At 38.1% G+C, this 19285-nt stretch overlaps 1 protein-coding gene across 5 annotated transcripts in view; it reads right to left on the bottom strand.

Annotated features, from left to right (window-relative positions):
• LOC131065179 (LRR receptor kinase BAK1) overlaps nt 1-19285 on the bottom strand; it is a 189255-nt gene that overhangs the window by 22376 nt on the left and 147594 nt on the right. For 4 of the 5 annotated variants that reach the window (XM_057999625.2, XM_057999623.2, XM_057999622.2 and 1 more), the window contains 2 exons: nt 18476-18870; nt 429-1049 (listed from right to left, as the gene is read on the bottom strand). In XM_057999625.2, coding sequence (XP_057855608.2) covers nt 735-1049; nt 18476-18870 — 710 coding nt within the window. In that variant the 3' untranslated portion in view covers nt 429-734. Of the gene's footprint in view, nt 1-428; nt 1050-18475; nt 18871-19285 lie in introns of those variants that run through there. The other variant, XM_057999626.2, reaches the window with a different exon arrangement.

Here is a 19285-nt window from a genome sequence, read left to right as displayed (position 1 = left end):
TAAGAATTGTTGAAATTAGGCATTCATTTGCATTCCATGTTGAACAAAGATATTATAATTAAATCATTATACTATAGTTTGTTCGTTACCAATTTATCTATTAATATTCTTATAAATGAAATTCTTCCTTAAAAAATAAAAGGTTTTGCTTTGCAACGATTTTCAGGCATTATGAACATTCTAAACAACCCTCCAGAAAATGGTGTTAAAAATGTTTAGGTGGAAATCTGGAAAGTTTTAATATAATATAATTTGACATCACTTTTTTAATCAAATATCATACACATCTTTACTCGCGAAACTTTTCCAAGTGAATTTCAGTTTAAATTAAATAATGAAACACCAAGTGCCATTAGAATTGTCCTTTGGTATAAAAAGAACATGTTTTGGTAAATAATTACCATTGAGAAGATCAAAGGACCAAGGCATCAACCATTGAAAATCATTTGACTGCAGATTTGCTTGCTCTTACCAGTTCAAGCTTAAAAATCGCATGTGCATAGATGATTAACAGTATATGTTCCGTGAATATATAAAAACATAGATTGTGTTGAAAATTCTGTTAACGATTTCTGGCATTTGATTGCTGCCTCAAGAGATCCTCATGATATGGTCCTAACTTGAGTATTACAAATCTTAGCAATATTCTCTTCTTTAACAGATTGAAACTACTCCAAAATTAATTGATCGTACAATCTGAAAGATGAAATAAACTAATAAATAATTCAAATTTATTATCTTGGACCAGATAACTCATCTGCTGGAAGATGACGTGATGACTCTACTATCAATTCTGAATTCATACGCCAGGAAAGTCCAGACACTTGACTTTGAACTTCGGTCCTTTGCCACTCTTCCCATCTCTTGGCTATGCCATCACCTTCCAACATTTGAACAACTTCTGACATCTTTGGTCTATCCATTGGTAAAACTTGTGTGCAGAGTAGAGCAAGTTGAAAAATTCGTCCCACCTCTACTTCTATATAGTTGTTCTTGAGATGAGGACTTACTAACAAATCAATCCTTCCATTTGTGAGCTTAGCTTTAACCTATGAATAAAAATATGGATACACAGAAGATTAAATTAAATCATCACACTGATCATAAAAAGTAATTTTGCCATCTAGCTTTTAGAGATTTGAATTCTCAATGTGCATATTTTATGTAACAAACCACCATATTTCTTTTTGAAATATTTTGGATAACAAATGCATATAAAATGCTTCCATATTTTCTGATCACCCAGATCTTGGAGTGGGTAAGGTTCGAGCATACAGTGCTTTGATCACACTACTAGATATGATGTATGCAACAAAATGAATAGTGGCGAGCTGACAAAATATGCAGGCAACTGAGCTGGCCTAATAAACATCTCTTCGACAGGCTACATGAATGCAATGCAAACCACTGGTAGAATGTCTAATGTTGATTGGACATGGTCAGAATGTTAGCTTGTTTAATGCCAAAATGGGTTGTATAATAAAGCTATAATGATCAACAGTAAATTGACCAATCCTAGAATATGAAATGCATTCAAATGATAACCTTTTGAGATATTGCCATCTGAAGTTTACAAAGTAGTTAAAAAATGCATTGCAATATTACAAAGATTAGAAACTGTTGTAATCAATTATAATATTAGGTCTGATCCAAAATAAACACTACTATAACACAATGAATTAATTCATGAAACCACATAACAAAGAATATAAGTTCACAATGGTCAAAGAAACTCTACAATGCCAAACAAAAATGAAGATATGTTGATCTGAACACTGCTGTCACAAAAATCAAACTAATATACTACTGTAATGTCCTCTACTAGGAGGCTGCCTGTTTCCCAATGATTAGTATACATCGCTATACATTATTATGCTTAAAATCAGTGTATTAAAACTAAAGAACAATTAGTATTCATAATACAATTGATAGTTACTATACCTAAGCCCCAATCCTTACTTCTTTCCTAAGCATCAACCCTAACGGAGGATGTGGAATTATTTGTTAAAGTGCTAGGAAACCAAATTACAAGTAGGCTCCCTCAAGGTTTCAGGAGTCCATCCATACCCCATCTTGGGCTTACCTATCGTGTGCGGAATTCCTCCGCCTTTCCCTAACAAAATCAATCTATCCTCAAGAGGGGCAATAGAGAATGATTAAGGATTAGACTATGAGCATACTGACTTCTCATGTATTATGAATATATATGTAAACAATTGAAATTAAGCAAATTCTTATATAAATCTAGTTAACAAATATAGATCTTATATAACTGTTATAAGTGTAAATAAGAATAAATGTAACAGCTATACTATGGGCCATATATCTACCCTCATTCCTATTAGTATTCAGACATAATATTTATGTAATAAGCATGTAATTCTGGCGATAGATACAGCATACCAATCTGCTGTCACCACAATAATTGCCAGTAATATAATAATGATCTGCCAGTATATTAATATATTCTGTTCCTTCGATGATCTTTTTGAGTGCCAATCTATAATAAATATCCCTCAATCAGCCTTGGAGGGTTATGTCTCTCCATGGCCACATCCTTTCTAAAGGTGGCGTCTTCTTGCAACTGACTTGCCTTCTGAGTCTTTGACTTAGTAAATAGCTGCCTTCGTTCCCCTTAATCACACGCCTCTTTATCTTACGTGGCTATTAGAGGACTGTTTGGTTTAATAAATTGTTGAGACTCTAAACTATCTGATCAAGGGAGTTTCAATCAAGGGAAAAGTGTGACGTCTTGACCAGCAATGCACCATCTGATTTCTTTTTTTTATATTCATTTCATTTATTCATATTCCTCTTATGGTTGGGTGAGATAGTAACCATGGCAAAGGCATGACAACTACAGACTGCTGATAACGTATGTCTTATGGATTGGTGGCCATCGTCTAGATGCTAGAAAAATGTAAAGTCTAATTAATTAAGACAATGTTCTAAATACATTTATTTCTTATATGACAGCGAATATTGTTATTATATTTATTATGATCTGATAGGGGTCATGACAACTACTAATGACTGTTGGTTGAAAATTTTGTACACTTGGGAAGGTATGCAAAATTATGGTTTCAGCCACAACGTGTGAGTTAAAAACTCTCCTAATTCTAAAGGAAGGTTCCCCCTTTCCTACTATTACAAATTAAATATAACATATAAACACTAATCTAACTTGGGTGGAACAACATCTCTTTCTCTTTTTTCAGAAAAGATGATATTATTTTCTCTTTACAGAATAGAAAGTGCAATTGGAGTAACAAATACAAAAACTTAAGAAATTCCAACAACTACAAAGATGCTAATATACAAGGAAGCAAAGTTTCCATGCAAGCGCAAAGTCTTCCGTCACTTCCCCGGGACGGGAATGCAGAAGCAAAACTCAAAGTCTTCACTTTTCTACTATCCTATCTACCTTCCAAAATGATTAGTATGATAACAACATACAACATACGCCAGCTCAAAGTCTATCAATATGATGCACTCCAAACTACTATGAATAGGAACAATTACAAGCACAAAGTCTTGTAACTTTCCTCTATTGTGAACACTTAACTATGCTAATTCAATCCTCAATATTTGCAGCACAAAGTCTACAAGAAATTAGATCAAACTCTTTCCAACAACCTCACTAAAATCTCAAGTATATGAAGAAAAATGTATCATTGTGACACAACAACACAATGGATATATATGAACAAAGCTTCAACATAAAGTCTAAAACTCAAATGTTCTCTTTATATTGCTTGAGAATCCAATTTACAAGTGTAAAATACAAAGTCTTTATCACTGTAAATTTCTGCAGAGTTTTTTTGCTTGCCAGAAAGATAAAAATTACATAGAGCACCCTCCAATATATATAGGAGAGGGGATAAGAGAAAAAAGTGGGAAAAGTCCAACTAACTATGACTTATTCCAAATTACAATCCTATTGTCTTTCGACTTGTAATTTGTTTACATGTAATTACAAGTTACAAGAATGCAAGTAATGTGACTACTTGCAATTACAACTTTTGACATTACATATAATTTGTCAAAGGGAAATTACAAATGCATAATTAAAATTAATTTAAGTATCCAAGACACGACTCTATTTACATCATCCTCTGTCTAAAAGATCTTCATGCTGCTAAAAAATGTTGGAACTTGAAGTATTCGAGATCGGTGAAGGTATTTGTCCAAGAACATCAACTTGCATCATTGATAGTTCTTATGTCCTTTGCCAATAAACTCCAACCTCATCTTCTTGCTTGGGGTAATACTAATTCTTTGAGAGAAGTTCTCTCTGTGCATATGACATTGTACTCTTTTAAAGATACATCACTACTGTCATCAACATATGAACACATTGGCTTTTGTCTACTATCTTTACATGCATTAAGACCCCTTGCAATCAAGTCTCCAAGGCCTGATTACAAGTAAAGGGAACATGCAATAAAGGAGACCAGGTTACATGCTTGCAATCAGGTTTATAAGACCCGACTGCAAGTAATAATATAATGGAAGTAGAAAGACTTGCAATCGGGTTTCTAAGACCCTACTACAAGTAACTTGTAATCAGGTTTCTAAGACCCAACTGCAAGTAAAGTTAACTTGCAATTTGAGTAAAGAGTTCCTACTTGCAATGACAGCAAAAAGTTCCTACTTGCAATGTCTGACTCAAAACCCGAAATTGCACAAAAAGCTAGGAAAATGAAAACAAAAACCAACCAAAACTTGGACAACGATGACAAACGCACCCACTGATGATTTGACATTAACAAATATGAGTTTTGAAAATCGTAAAACGTGCCTTAGAGAAGAAAACTATGAATTTTGAGTAAAAAATTGTAGGGGTTGTCTATTTTTTGAAAATTCAAAAATTGAGACGACACACTAAAAACACCACCTGCACAATTATAGCCACTACCTAAATGCATACTAACACAACCAAACTGAAATATGACTAAAAGTATTCTTATTTCTCCTTAGAACTGATGTAGATTAGATTAATAAGACATAATATACTGTTACAGATTAGAAAACAGAGCATATTGGCTGCTAGTATAATAGGTATGATTTCATAGAAATCACAGACAAATCACCAAATTCCACCTTGAAGTGGATTACTTTGGTATTTCAAGTCCTAGGCACCTCCAAACAGCCTAAAATAAGTCCCCAAAGTGGAGCGACTTACTACCTAGCTCCCACAACCCTTGTCACCTAGTACAACCCCTTAAACTAAATGGTATGACAAATTAGGAAGCCAATCTCTTCCAAAAATCTGTTCGACCCTGCAAGAGCTGTCAACAATGACAATGAACAACAAAAGATTGAATGTTAAACCCTCAAATAAAATGAAACGCAAGTGGTACGACCAAACAGAGGTACAAATAAGAGTGGGATATGGTACAACAGCTCCAGCAGTCACAAACTATCCAAAAGCCACTGAAAAACTAAACAAACACCACCAAATCTTAACATATTAAAATACATCAAAAGTATCCACCTTCAGCACCAAACTAGAAAATCTCCACTTTCAACACAAATGTGACCGCAGAGTGAAATCATTGTATTTAGCTAAGAGGGTTTTCATCTCTGAAATTGGTATTTCAAAATGGTTTTCATCCTCAATAAATATGAAGAACTCACATACTTGCTCAAAGTAAATGCAATGGTAACCTTTTTCTATCAACAACTCCTTTTGTAAGGTTTTGGGTGAACAAAATATTATTATTCCCTTTTTGGTTCCACATTCCACTTAAAATTGAAAGAGCATTTTTAAGGTGCAAATGTTCACCTTTTTCACTCTTGAGACTAACGCCACATTTTCTGCACTACTTGCACTTTTTCAATATTTAAATATAAGTTATCAATATAAAATATTAAAAGTAATTTTTTTAAATTTTTTTTCTTATTTCCGATGCCAATTAGTTTAAGGAAACTCCGAAAAATAAGCCAATGGCCAAATAATTTCTCACATGCAAGAAGGGAACATTACATTTTAGATAGAATTATTTAAAATATGAATTTGTTAAGAATCATTTCAGTGCGAGCTCTGTGGTTGCAACATCAATAGAGAAAAAGGAACAAAAAGGCGAAAACACTCATGCTAATAATGAAGGAAATGGAAGACATAGCCATCGGTGTGTATCTAATAGGAACATTGGCAACTGCAGTATAAAAGTTATATTATATTTAACAATAAAAATTTAAAAATACCATGAAAATAGAAAATGCTAAACATGAGTTCCTCCCCTACGGATGGGGCTAATCTGAATAGATCCTTCCACCTCTTGTTAAAGATAAAATTCAACTTTATATCCAATCTATAGACAAACATATTTTGGATAGAACCACGGCTCTTCTTGTTACAAAAGGAATAGACAATTGAGGAGAATTTTCTCCTACCACAAGGTCACGTTTTAGTTGCTTCTCTCCATTGCAGCTATGTTGGTTGGAAGGTGTATCAAGGATTTGAAAAGCACCTTTTTGAACAAGGATTTGGATGAGGAGGTCCAAATGGTACAACGCAAAGATGAAAAACTCTTTTGGTCCAAAATTTTTGAAAACTTGGGACTTGGCCAAAAATCGGGAAAAAAACGGCAAAAACTTGGCAAATTTATCGAACATTTGAATTTATATTATTCTTAAAATATTCTTGAAAAACACACATATACACTAAATTTGTAGAACATATTACTGATTTCCATCATATATAAATCAAAGTTTGAGTTAAATACATATCATATACCAAAAAATAAGTGCAACCTCTAAATAAAATTTGAGTTCAATACATATTATAGAGGATTTGCATTCTTTGAATCTCCTTTCTATAGAATTAAAGTTCTCCTCTACTTCACATCTTTCATAAAATAAATACTTTGTTCAATGGCTAGCATTGGCATGTGCACACAAAGCCTTTCGAATTTTCAGCTCATCTCATACACATTGATGAACTTTGTCAGCCTTCACAACATACCTTCAACTGCAAGAACATGGTTCAAGTAGCATGAGACTTCCACATGAAACTATCATGCAAAAACACCATATTGAAGTTTTCCTCACACATACACCCAAAGGATTCACATTCTTCCCACAGAGATGCCACATCCCTTGAAGGCACCTATTTTTAACTTGTTGTGGATAGGTACACAGTTACACTAATTGATTTACAAATGGCGAGGTGAATGGTTATCTAATCAATTGCATGATAGTATTCAGTAAAAGAATACTCGACAAATCATTACTGCAGATTTAATTGAGTTGTTCTCCTAATCTTTTGTGATTTTTTTGCAATAATTTGCCTTGATTTTCCAAAAAAATCACCCAAGAGATATTTTTGCAGATTAAATCGTAGCCATAAATGACTAGCAATAAATCGGGAGTTAAACGATTTTTTGCAGATTCTTTCATCTATGGTACAACCTGTGGATTTCAGATACTTGGCAATGATCATTTGTTGTTGTTTTCTTAGTTTCTTTGATCTCTACATACGATTAAACAAGCTACAAAAGCTTAGTACATTAAAATTGATCGGCACCTTCAAGATCATGGATTCAGAAAAATTCTTTCTAATCCAAATCTCTATGTCAAAGCCAATGGTGATGGCATTATGATTCTTGTTGTCTATGATGATGATATTTCCATCATAAGTGGTAGGTCACTGCATTGCGGCAACTAAAATATGATATTTGTTTTGTGTTTGATATGAGTAATCGAGGCCTTCTATGTATTGCTTAGGTGTAGGTTTTTGACTAAATGACCATTTTATTTTCATGAATCAGGTCAAGTTTGTTATGAATCCTTTGAATGGTTTTGCATGGTTGTTTGGAATCCTTTAGTCCATGAAGGAACAGATTTTTGTACTTCATGGCATGATTTGGGAATGTGGACAATTGTCACAATTGTTTGTGGCACCAATGTTGTCCCAATTCTCCATGTTTCCTCTTCTTGGCATAATTTCTTTATCTCTTCAGCTCCCAAATGCATCGTTATATTATTTATAGTTCCTATGGGATGTGTATGCATCATTCTTAGTGACTTTAATGTTTTGTTGAGGGTTGAGATAGAACCCCAAGTGTTTTGATTGTCTTAGTATTAAAGGCGGGTGAAATGATTTGAGAGTTCTTGAAGGCTATTTTAGAGCTTAGACAAAGGTGTAGGAGTTTTGTCCAGCAAGCCTATGGGCTGGGACATCTTTGTAATGCCATCTTTGAGGTACTAAGTGAGATTTTGCTCACCTTTCAGCTGGAGTTTTCACCCAAACAGGATTTCTCTAGGGTATATGTACCTCCATTTATGATGTTTTCTCTCTATTATGCTTCATTTCCTTGTTCAATTAATGCGATTTGAAGTTAGTCTTGTTTGCTGTCTTTAACCAAGACTAAAATCCATTATTGACAAACAAGTGTGAAGAATATCCTCCATGTTTACGGATCATCCTTCCACCAAACCTATGGAGGTCAGGTTGAAGCTGAAAACCTATGATAAATCTCTCTAAAAACAATTGGTAGGTAATTTGATATATCTTACATTCAAACGACCAGATATTTGTTTTTTGGTATATCTCTTAAATTTTAGCCCAACTAGAACTTGTTCATTAGCAAGTAGCAAAACAAGTGTTGCAATATTCAAGGTACTTGTTGGCGGCATTATTGTACACGAAAGTAAGACTAGTTAATTATGTGTAATTGTTTTGGTTAGTTGGCAACCGAGGGGTGGTCGTTGAGGTGCGACGATTGGTGCTCGCACCCCCTCGGTATCTTTATATACTTCGGAATGTAACTTGTAACACACAATTATGAATGGAATAACACCTCTTATATTGCATCTGATATCTATGGCATTATTATTCTGCATTACGTGCTTTATGTTTTAAGTTATTCACCCAAGAGGGCAAACATTTCGCGTCACTGCCTAGACGTACTCGAGAACGGAAGACGCGGATGGTGCACGGACACGATGGGCCTATCCGTTGGTGAGATAAACCCAGAGGCCGACGACGCACGAACAAAACTTTACACAGGAGAAGACACCACAACGAGAGAATTTTCAATTCTGCTCCAAGTAGCCATCCAGACCTACGTCCGACGAGAGGCGACGGAGACGGAAATCCCACCAAGTGCCATGTGGACAGCGTTGGAGGTGAGCCCGGCAGTAAACCGGTTGATGAACCATCTTCCCCGGTTGCTTGCACAGGCATCGCTGGCACAACAAGCTCGCCTGGAGGAGATTGCCCAGGAAGAGCGACGCCAATAGATCCTTCAGCAGTACGAAGATAGCAGCCGACGAGAAGCAGAACGGGATGGCGCCAGACCAAGAAGGAATTGAACCTTGAATCTTTTATATTCAAATAAAAGTGTCATTGACAAGAGTTGTATCTGAGGAAATGAATTAATAAAGACGTGTTTTGGTTTATGTATTGCGAATTATGGAAATGTACGGCAATTAATGCCCAACCTATTGAATAAAGATAGAAATAAAAAAGCAGAAACGGACGAATGGGAGGCCGCGCAGAGGGCCTTGATTCTGGAGCAGCAAGTAGAACGTAAACGGAGGCTGAGGCAACTTGTCGAAGGACGACCTGCCAAAGGGTGGCCCGAGGGGAACCAAGGAGGTGTCACGGAGGGTGCAGAAGCCGACGAAAATTTCTACGCATCACCAGAACACCGTAGGGTGCGGAGCCATGGAGAGTTTCTGGAGGAAACAAGGTTATGGCGGAATCTAGTCGAGGAGACGCGGGGTCAGTTTAGAAACTTATCCCTTACACCACGGAGTGAGGATCACCAAAGGGAGCCAGGAGTGGGCACGGGTGAGAATGAAGGGGAAGACAACCGTACGGCTGTAGGTGCTACACACGGCAGGCAAAACATCGTACCCCCAGTCACCCACGCAGGACACACCATCGGCACCGAAGGGAGCGGTGCAGGGGCACAGACACAGCCACAACCACCTCCAGGAAGACAACCCCCATCGATGGGGAGTAAACAGAAATTGTCGAAGTTCAATGGCAACGGGAAGGAAGATGCCGTCTGCCATTGTCGAACGTGCGAAACCATATGGTCAGTGAACGGTGTTACCGACCAAGACGAATGGGTAACACAGTTCCCAACAACTTTAAGGGGAGTGACCATAGACTGATACTCAAACATGGATAAGGCCAAAGTCCGCACATGGCCTAACCTAAAGAAGGAGTTTGGGACAGAGTTCTGCCTCCTGAGAGATGACAACGAAATAGTTGCCGAGATCTATGGAACGAAGCAAAACAAGAACGAGACTCTCCGAGCCTATAGTCGGCGGCTGAAGGAACTATTGGGAAAAATGGAGAGTCAACCAACAGATGGGTTGAAAAAGTGATGGTTCGTGGAGGGACTAAAGCATTCCCTCCAAAAGAAGATGAAAATCGTTCCACCTACATCGTACGAAGATGCATACAATAGAGCGATGGATCTTGAGAGCGAGACCAAGACATCGAAGAAAAAGAAGAAGGATAGCTCATCCGAGGAGAATGACTCGTCACAGGAAAGCAGCAGCAACAACGAGGCTGGCAAACGGGTGCAAGCGCTCCAGAAAGACATGGAGCGAATGAGGAGGGAATTCAAAACAATGAGAAGCACCGGTCGGACCGAAGGGGACATATGGTGCATTGAGTGCAAAGAGGAGGGGCACACAAAGGGTACTTGCCCGAAGAAGGCATTCTGCGAGATTTGCCAAGTGATGGGACACTCCACCAAGGAGTGCCCATACAACATGAAAACCCGGAATACGCAAATGAACCAAGTGTTGTTCACAGAGCAGGCCACAACGTCCGCACCAGTAGGTACGGGCCAACAAACAAACACAATGGCATCATCTAGAGGATACCGGGATAACAGACGCGGTGGCGGAAGAAATAATAACAATAATAGAAACTGGATCCAGTATGACGCCAAGGGCTGACCAATGATCCAGTGTAGGGCCTGCAATCAATGGGGACACTTCGCCCGCGATTGCACAAAGGAAGCCAACCCTCAGCAACTCTACTGATGGTGCGGGCCAGGCGACCATGAGGACGCAAATTGCCCGAAACCTGGTGTAAACCTCCTAAACATAGAACCCACAGAAGCAGAAGTGTTGGCAATCACAAGGGCGCAGGCCAAACAGGGTGCATACCCAAATCCCCACACGGAGACAACGAGAGTGCGGGAAGCAAGAGACGAGATCACAAAGGAAATGGCCGCACAAGGACAGAACAGCAACCAGACCTCAAATCCGCCACGAACAAGGGGAGAAGAGGAAATCTTATGGCAAATATTGCAGATGGAGGTACCCGTGAGAATACAAGACCACCTGGAGACCGTGCCGCAGTTAAAAACGGCTATCTTAAACTCTGTACCCTCACAGGTGAAAATGAGGGAGGTCGTGAACCTCACAGCCGACCCTGCTTTAAGAGAGGTCCTAAGCCCCACGGTCGACCCCATGTTGTTGGTAGTCAATAGCGGACGCCAACCGGCGGTGGTGGAAATGGGCATACTAGGGACTACCTTGACAGACACTATTGTGGACGGAGGGTCAGGAGTAAATGTGCTCCCAGAAGCCACATGGAAAAAACTAGGAAAGCCTACGTTGTGGCCCCCCACATTCAACCTACTAGGGGCAGATCAGCATGGGATTAAACCCCTTGGTACCCTCATGGGCCAACAAGTGATGATTGGCATGTAGCCATTAGTGTTGGATTTTGTAGTAATTCCCCTGAAGTAGAAAGGGTATGACGCCATCCTCGAGCGTGGGTGGCTCATTGCAACAAAAGCAAACCATAACTGGAAGCGGAATACTCTTTCCTTGGAAAAGATGGGGAGGAAGTATGTGATCGATCTCTGTACGCAAATGGTGAGTGAGGAGTTAGCATCCTCCTCCGACTCGGAATCTGAGGGAGACCAGTTGGGAGAGGGTGGAGATGGACGCCGCATGGAGCCTAGTGACGAAGGGGTGTTAGAACTGGAGGCATGCTCAGCGGACAATGGGGACTCCTTGAATGGCCTCTTCCATTGGCAAATGGGAGATTATGAACTATTTACACCCTCGTGCAACGTATTGAGCATCGAAGAAGAACCAGATATATTTCCCCTAGAATATGGCGAGTACAAGGAAGGGGAGGCCTCGGTGAATGAGACGCCGGCACACCAATTCCCGAAGGGGGAGCCCATTAAATATCAGGAAGCCAATTTAAAGGAGACAAATCTTGGGGGGACGAGTGACACCAAGATCATCCTTGTCGGAGATGATTGGAATCCAGTGCTGAAGGCCGCAGCCTTCAAAATTTTCCTTGAATACAAGGATGTCTTTGCATGGACATACAAGGACTTGAAGGGTGTGCCCCCTGAGTTGTGTGTACACCGAATAACATTAGTATCGGGAGCCCAACCGGTAAGGAAGCGGCCTTACCGTATGAACAAAAATTATGCTGCACGGGTGAACGACGAAATTGAGTGGATGTTGGAAGCAGGCATAATCTTCAAAGTGCAGACAAGCCAATGGGTGTCTCCCATTGTGATTTCCCTCAAGAAAGAGGCCAATCAGATCCAGATCTGTGTAGACTTTCGGTACCTGAACGCTGTCACTATTAAAGACCCGTTTCCCATACCCTTCACCGACAGCATCTTGGAGGAAGTAGCTGGACATGAAATCTATTCCTTCATGGATGAGTTCTTTGGGTACAACCAGATATCCATCGCGGAGGAAGATAAGTTGAAAACAACCTTCATGGTGGAGGACGGTGTGTATGCATACAACCGAATGCCCTTCGGTCTATGCAATACACCTGCCACCTTTCAGCGCATCATCTTGCACATCTTCGACAAGATGTCGGTGGGGAACTTCAAAGCGTTCCTGGATGATTGGTCTATTTACAGCGGACAGGACACCCACCTAAAAACCCTCGGGGAGTGCCTAGAGAGATGTCGGAGGGCACGGTTGGCCCTCAATCCGAAGAAATGTAGATTCATGGTACCACTGGGAAGATTGCTTGGACACATTGTGTGTAAAGAAGGATTGAAAACAGACCCAAGAAAGATTCGGGTAATAGTAGAAATGGAACCTCCTACGGACGTCACCGGGATAAAATCCTTCCTTGGTCATGTGGGGTACTACAGGAGGTTCATCAAGAACTTCGTTGGGGTGTCCCACCCGTTGGATAGGTTGCCACGGAAAGGGGAACCATACATCTGGACAGAGCAACAAAGCAAGGCCTTTGAAGAGTTGAAGACAAGGTTGATGGGAGCACCCATATTGGCATACCCAAATTGGGATAAGGAATTCCACGTTCATGTGGATGCTTCAAACTACGCCATCGGGGCTACATTAGCCCAGGTAGGAGGACACGGGTTGGACCACCCCCTTTATTTTGCCAGTAGGTTGCTCTCGGAGGCGGAAAAGAACTACAGTACCACAGAACGTGAAGCCCTCGGTATGGTCTATGCCGTACAGAAATTCTGTCATTACCTCTTGGCCACACCATTCACATTTTACGTAGACCACCAGGCACTCATGTACTTGGTAAACAAGCCTATCATCCAGGGGAGGATAAGCCGTTGGCTATTGCTACTACAGGAGTTCACATTTTTAATTGTGGTAAGACCGGGGCGAAGCCATGTCATAGCCAACCAGCTGTCCCGGATTAAGTCGAGGGAACCTCCAAAGGGAGTAAATGATGATTTTCCAGATGCGCACTTGTTCCAAATAGCCGTACTTCCTTTGTGGTACAAGAAGATTGGAGACTACTTGTCGACGTCCCGATTTCTGGAGGGTATGCCTCCAGGGGAACGGAGAAAGCTCGTATTAAGGAGCAGGATTTTTTCGCTCATCAACGGGTTACTCTACAAAATGGGGCCGAACCAGGTATTAAGGCAGTGTGTCATGGAGGAAGAAGTCTCGAGCGTATTAAGGGAGGCACACGAAGGACCCGCAGGTGGACATATGGGCCCAGACACTCAAAGAAATATATATTACTGCTTGTGCTTAGTTGATACTCAAAGATCAACTACAAGATATATTTTACCTTGGACTTAAAATTCATTCATAGAAAAGTGAGCTCTAGCACACCATAGCTTAATTTTCCACTAAAGCAAGTACAAAGTAGATGTCAAATGCCAATTGTGAAACAACATTGATTATGCCCAGTTTTGAATGATCTACAACTTCCTCAGACTTTGCAAATTCTATTTTTCTATAATTAGGAAATCTTGAATTTAGTAGAGAACCTAGATTATTATGCTTGTACCAAGTATCTTGAGGTTGTTAGAAGTATAATCCCAACTTCTCTGTTAACTGTGTCAGCTGATCTTGTCATCTCCGTATCTCTCATATCTGCAGTTAATCTGCAGCATTGAACACTGATAATCTCAGCAGATCTTGCATAGGATTCGATTGCATTTCACATTAACTTATCCAACCCGTCTGCTGTCCTATCTACAGATTTCACACGCTTTGTGGGTAGTTTGAATAACATTCTCATATGTGGTGTTCTCTCTCCTGCGTATGTGTTCAACTTTCTAAATATTGTATGGCTTTACATTTCGTATGCACTCTCTCGGTAGATTCCAGCTCTACAGAGCTGTAAGAGCTGTATAAGTCTGTTAAATGCTATGAAGTATGAAGTTGTAATAAGATAAGAAGTTGTGTCACTAAGAAGCTGTAATGGTGTCTGAAAGATAAAACTGAAGCTTCAATGTAATGTTTCTGTAATGTCTCATTCTAATGAATATACAATTTTCAATTTTGTTTTATTTTTCTGCTCCTCCTTTCCTTCAGAGTTTCATCATCACTACAATTGACAATCGGTTGACAATGATAATATTTATCTCCACTTATAGACATGAAGAATGGTGTATTGATCTAATGACTAAATCTCTTGGTACTATTCTTTTGTCAAATTTCACAATAAGTTTTGAGTTATCTCCAATTTAGTCATTAAAATAATATAAGTTAATGTTAGACAGGCTTCAATTTGTTAAAAGTAATATATCATTTGTACTAGTGATGTACTATCAGATCACATTAGTTGTGTAGAAGGCAACTTACAGTGTAAATTCTAACCACCCGTATAACTTTCCTATTCAATAATAAATACAAGTATACACGCATTGAAGTGTGTGTCATTCAAATCTCTCAAATTCCATTCATTCATTATTCTAATAGCGAGCAATATCATGTTAAGGGTCATTTGGTTATGTAGCAACAACAATAGTATGTACGACTCCAATTATACTCAAACAAAAAAACTATTGTGGCATTGCAACAGCAATACCATGTTAAATATCTCTATGTGGATGGAATGACGACTCATGGTGATAATCCTACCATGTGTCATTCACTAATTGAACTTTAAAAGAACTATTTCATGAACACTCTGGCAAGCTTATTTCTAGTTGCATAGGCACACAATATGTCACATATTGATGCCTGGATGCATGTCAAGATGCCAAAATTGGCATGTAGCTCATGTCACCCATTTCAAGTTTATAGCTTGGGGCGTTTCAGCCCAAATCCTGTGATCCGATAGTGGTTGGAAGGTGAATCATTTCATCATCCCCACTAGTTACTCTTCCCTTTTGAAATAGACAAGAATTATGAACACAAATATGCGATCTAAATTTGAGATAGGATCTTTTGGCATTTAGAAGGTTGAAGCTTGCAAAGTATCATGTCCCCTTCTCAAGAATATCTTCAATGAAAACCCTTAGTCAACTATTTTATTTCCCGTAGGCTAATGGGGTGGTGCAAGGGAAATAGTTTAATAATTTAACTTAAGTTGTCTAAAAGTAATTATAAGTTATGTTTAAAAAAAGACAACTTAAGTTTTATTATTAAAAAATGTTGTTTTATTAAGAGTGGCCAAAAATGACACTAGAAATGTGGGCCAAACGTAATGTTAATTAATAAAGTTATTTCTTGTCATTTTTTGAAATATGTATGGTGGGGAATAGGAGAATATAGAAAATAATATTTTATTGCCTCAAAAATGCCTATAAAGGAAGGCTTTGGGCAAAGGAGAAAGGATTCCAATTTACCATCAAATCCTTATTTCTTGAGATTGAACTTGTTCATTCTTTTCTTCCCTAGGACAAAAACTCTTTGGCAAAATGATTTAAGAATGAAAACCCTCCTATCCATTTGAGTTATTTCATCCGATGATTACCAATGTGTTGGTTTACAATTTCCAATTGTTTGAGTGTGGAGTTGATTGTGTTAATCAGTCATAGCATTGTTTCCAGATTTTAAGTGAGTTTTAGAGTTGAAGACTATCATTTATTTGCTTGCAAACCCTATCCTAATAAAAATATGGTGATTTTAAATGTACCAATTTCTAGTGTTAGCTGCTCCATTATTATTGCTGGTTACTAGTTTTATAAGTTGTACGACGCTTTTTGTAGGCCATATCTTTGTGTAGATTGTACACCTTCATGAGGGATAATTGGAGGCTTTGAGGAAAAGCAGGCAAAAATTGTATTCATTTTGTCTTCCATATCATTCTCAAAAGGAATCACTGCAATTGTGTTGTGAATTTGGGCTTTGATACCAGCCACACCTATTTTATAGATATATTGTAGTTTAAAGCTGTTGTTTAGGTTTTTCTATCAGCGGTATCATTTGTAGATAGGGTTGTTCCTTGCTGGGTTGGAACTTAGAACTATTAAGTTTATGCAGTATTTTCTGAGTATTTGGACAGCAGATTGAGCCTTCAGTTAGTGCTCATTATTCAAAAACTTGCTTTAGTTTGTAACAGCTGTTTCAGTTTGATATCTCTGCTGATTATTAAGATTTCAAGTGGCTGCTCAGCTTGGTAATTACCATTTCTGTCATGAAATTGTCTTTCAGTTGCCGTTGAGTATAGTAATTGATTCATTAGCAAGGATAAATGATTTTTGAGGAGTCTTTTGCTATCTTCTTAAGTATTATAATAATGTGTAATAACTGGATGGTTATCCGCCAGTTAGGTTATAGTTGTTTCAGTTTGAAAGGCTATGCTGCCAAAACAAAAATTTATCTATTTCACTTCTAGTTTCTATAGTTTAGAGTAAATTTGCAAGTCTGGATGGTTGTTTCACCAAGACATTAGTTATAAATTTCATTTCTAGCATTGCAGTCATTTTAGATATATGCAACTTGCTACCAAAAAGATAGTGTCCTAAATCACTATATGCTCTCATCTTGCCTACATTGGGATCTTGGTGAACAAAAAGTGAGTTTTATGCATTTCATCAAACATTTGTTAAAATTCAAAAAAATCTAGTTCAAGATATTACACTAAGTGAAGGAAACTTGCAAGTGAGTAATTGCACTTGAAAAAGAGATAAAAATACAAAAGTAAAGATTGGTCTAGAGTGTAACTTTCTACTCGTGTAGAGTATAGAAGAGTGGTGTGTTTGCATACTTCTCCCAGACATGTGATGTATTGAGTTCTCTGAGAGATTAATGAAGAAAGATTAATTTTTCCTTTTAAATGTGTTGATGTTTTTGCTTCTATATTTTGTTTGTGAATTCTAATCAGCTGTGGTTGGTGAGCATTCATTTGCCTATTGACCACATCATCAAGAGGTATGATGTACTAATCATGGGACAGAAGGGTGTTGCTGTATGGACATCTCATACTCCTAAAGTTACATCTTAAAGAAGAAGATTCTTCCACTTTCCATGATCACCTTCTTGTGCAACTGCTTAAACCTTCAATAAATCACTACTTCTGGATATAGAATCAACATTAATTCCTTGTCCACCTCAGGAAGCTATGTCTTGACCAACATCTATGCATCAGTTACCTTCTTGAGACAAGATACATGAAACACTTGATGAACCCAAGAGAGCTCTAATTTGTAAGCCACGTTGTCTATTGTACATACAGACAATAAAACTTGGTGGAGATATTATGATCAGCACTTGGTTGAGAGATAATTGTTGATGAGGTTGAAGCAAGAGGAAACACCAATCTCCCACTACAAACTAGCACTCACTCCTATAGTGTTTAACCTATTGTTTCATCCTAGACAAGTTGAATGCGTTTAATCAAGAAATGAGTATGCATGTTAAAGACGAAATGATTTTTTTGGAGGAGTACATTTCTTGTTCCCTGGAGCAAAGGCCTAGATGTTAGTCTTTGTAGGGCAAGATTTCCCATGTAAGTCTACTATTTAAATTTTTAAACAATGTCACCCTCATGTTCTTTGGTGTAATATGAGGACTGTTTTCTTCACACAAACAAAAAAGTATCATCATATCCACAATTACATGAATGAATACATATCTGAGATAAACATGCACAAAATCGTGTCCAAGACAAAATCAAGCCAACCATGAAATGTGTAGATCACTACATAATGCAAAATTATGTGCAGACTAAAAGGATTTAAAGAGAATATTCAATAAATGGATAAAAAAATCTAGAATGGACAGGAAAAAATGCCAAAGAGATAAATCACCCTCAATGAATATGAAAGATAAGGATAAATACCCAGTCCAACAACAAAACATCATCATTATTTGCTAGACGTGCCAGATCAAAGGCTCTTTGTCCCGTGATAAGTTCCAGCAACATAATTCCATATGCATATACATCTGTCTTTTCTGAAGATTTTCCAGTAGAAATGTACTCAGGTGCTATGTGGCCAATGGTACCACAAACATCAGTTGCCACATGAATGTCTTTGTAATTCATAAGTTTTGCTAGACCGAAATCCCCCATCACTGCCTCAAAGTCTTTATTCAGCAAGATATTAACAGCTTTAACATCTCGATGAATAATCTTAGGATCACACTCCTCATGTAAGTACGAAAGACCTCTTGCAGCACCCAATGCAATGCACATGCGGGTAGTCCAGTCTAGTGTTGCCTCATTTTCTTTTTTCCCTACAAGAAATATGAATAAAATAAAACAAGTTTAAACATTTCATTTGCCACTTAGAGCACTTAAATCAACGCAGTTTGTTCTGATTCTTCAAAAAAAACATATATATAGTTAAAATGGCATCATGCTTACTAGCTTCCTCAATCTCACTGACAATAGACAAAAGGACATAACTTTGAATCTTGAAGCATTTAAAAGATATGCTGCAGTTAACTAAAATCTAATTATGTTTGAAAGATATGGCACAACTAAATGTAAATGGCATCAGGATCCATCATCTTTTACCTTTATATGATAAAATAAATGTCAGTTTTCCTTGAAATTTTTAAATAGATTTAAATTATAATACCAGGAAGAAAAAGCCAAATTTCTAGCTTATTCTTTTACATAGGATCAGTATCTTGTCAATAAATATAT

The sequence above is a fragment of the Cryptomeria japonica genome, chromosome 10, assembly GCF_030272615.1.
Source record: "Cryptomeria japonica chromosome 10, Sugi_1.0, whole genome shotgun sequence".
Lineage (NCBI taxonomy): Eukaryota > Viridiplantae > Streptophyta > Pinopsida > Cupressales > Cupressaceae > Cryptomeria > Cryptomeria japonica.
The sequence above is the reverse complement of the archived record's forward strand: the minus strand, read 5'-3'. Positions and strand labels throughout refer to the sequence as shown.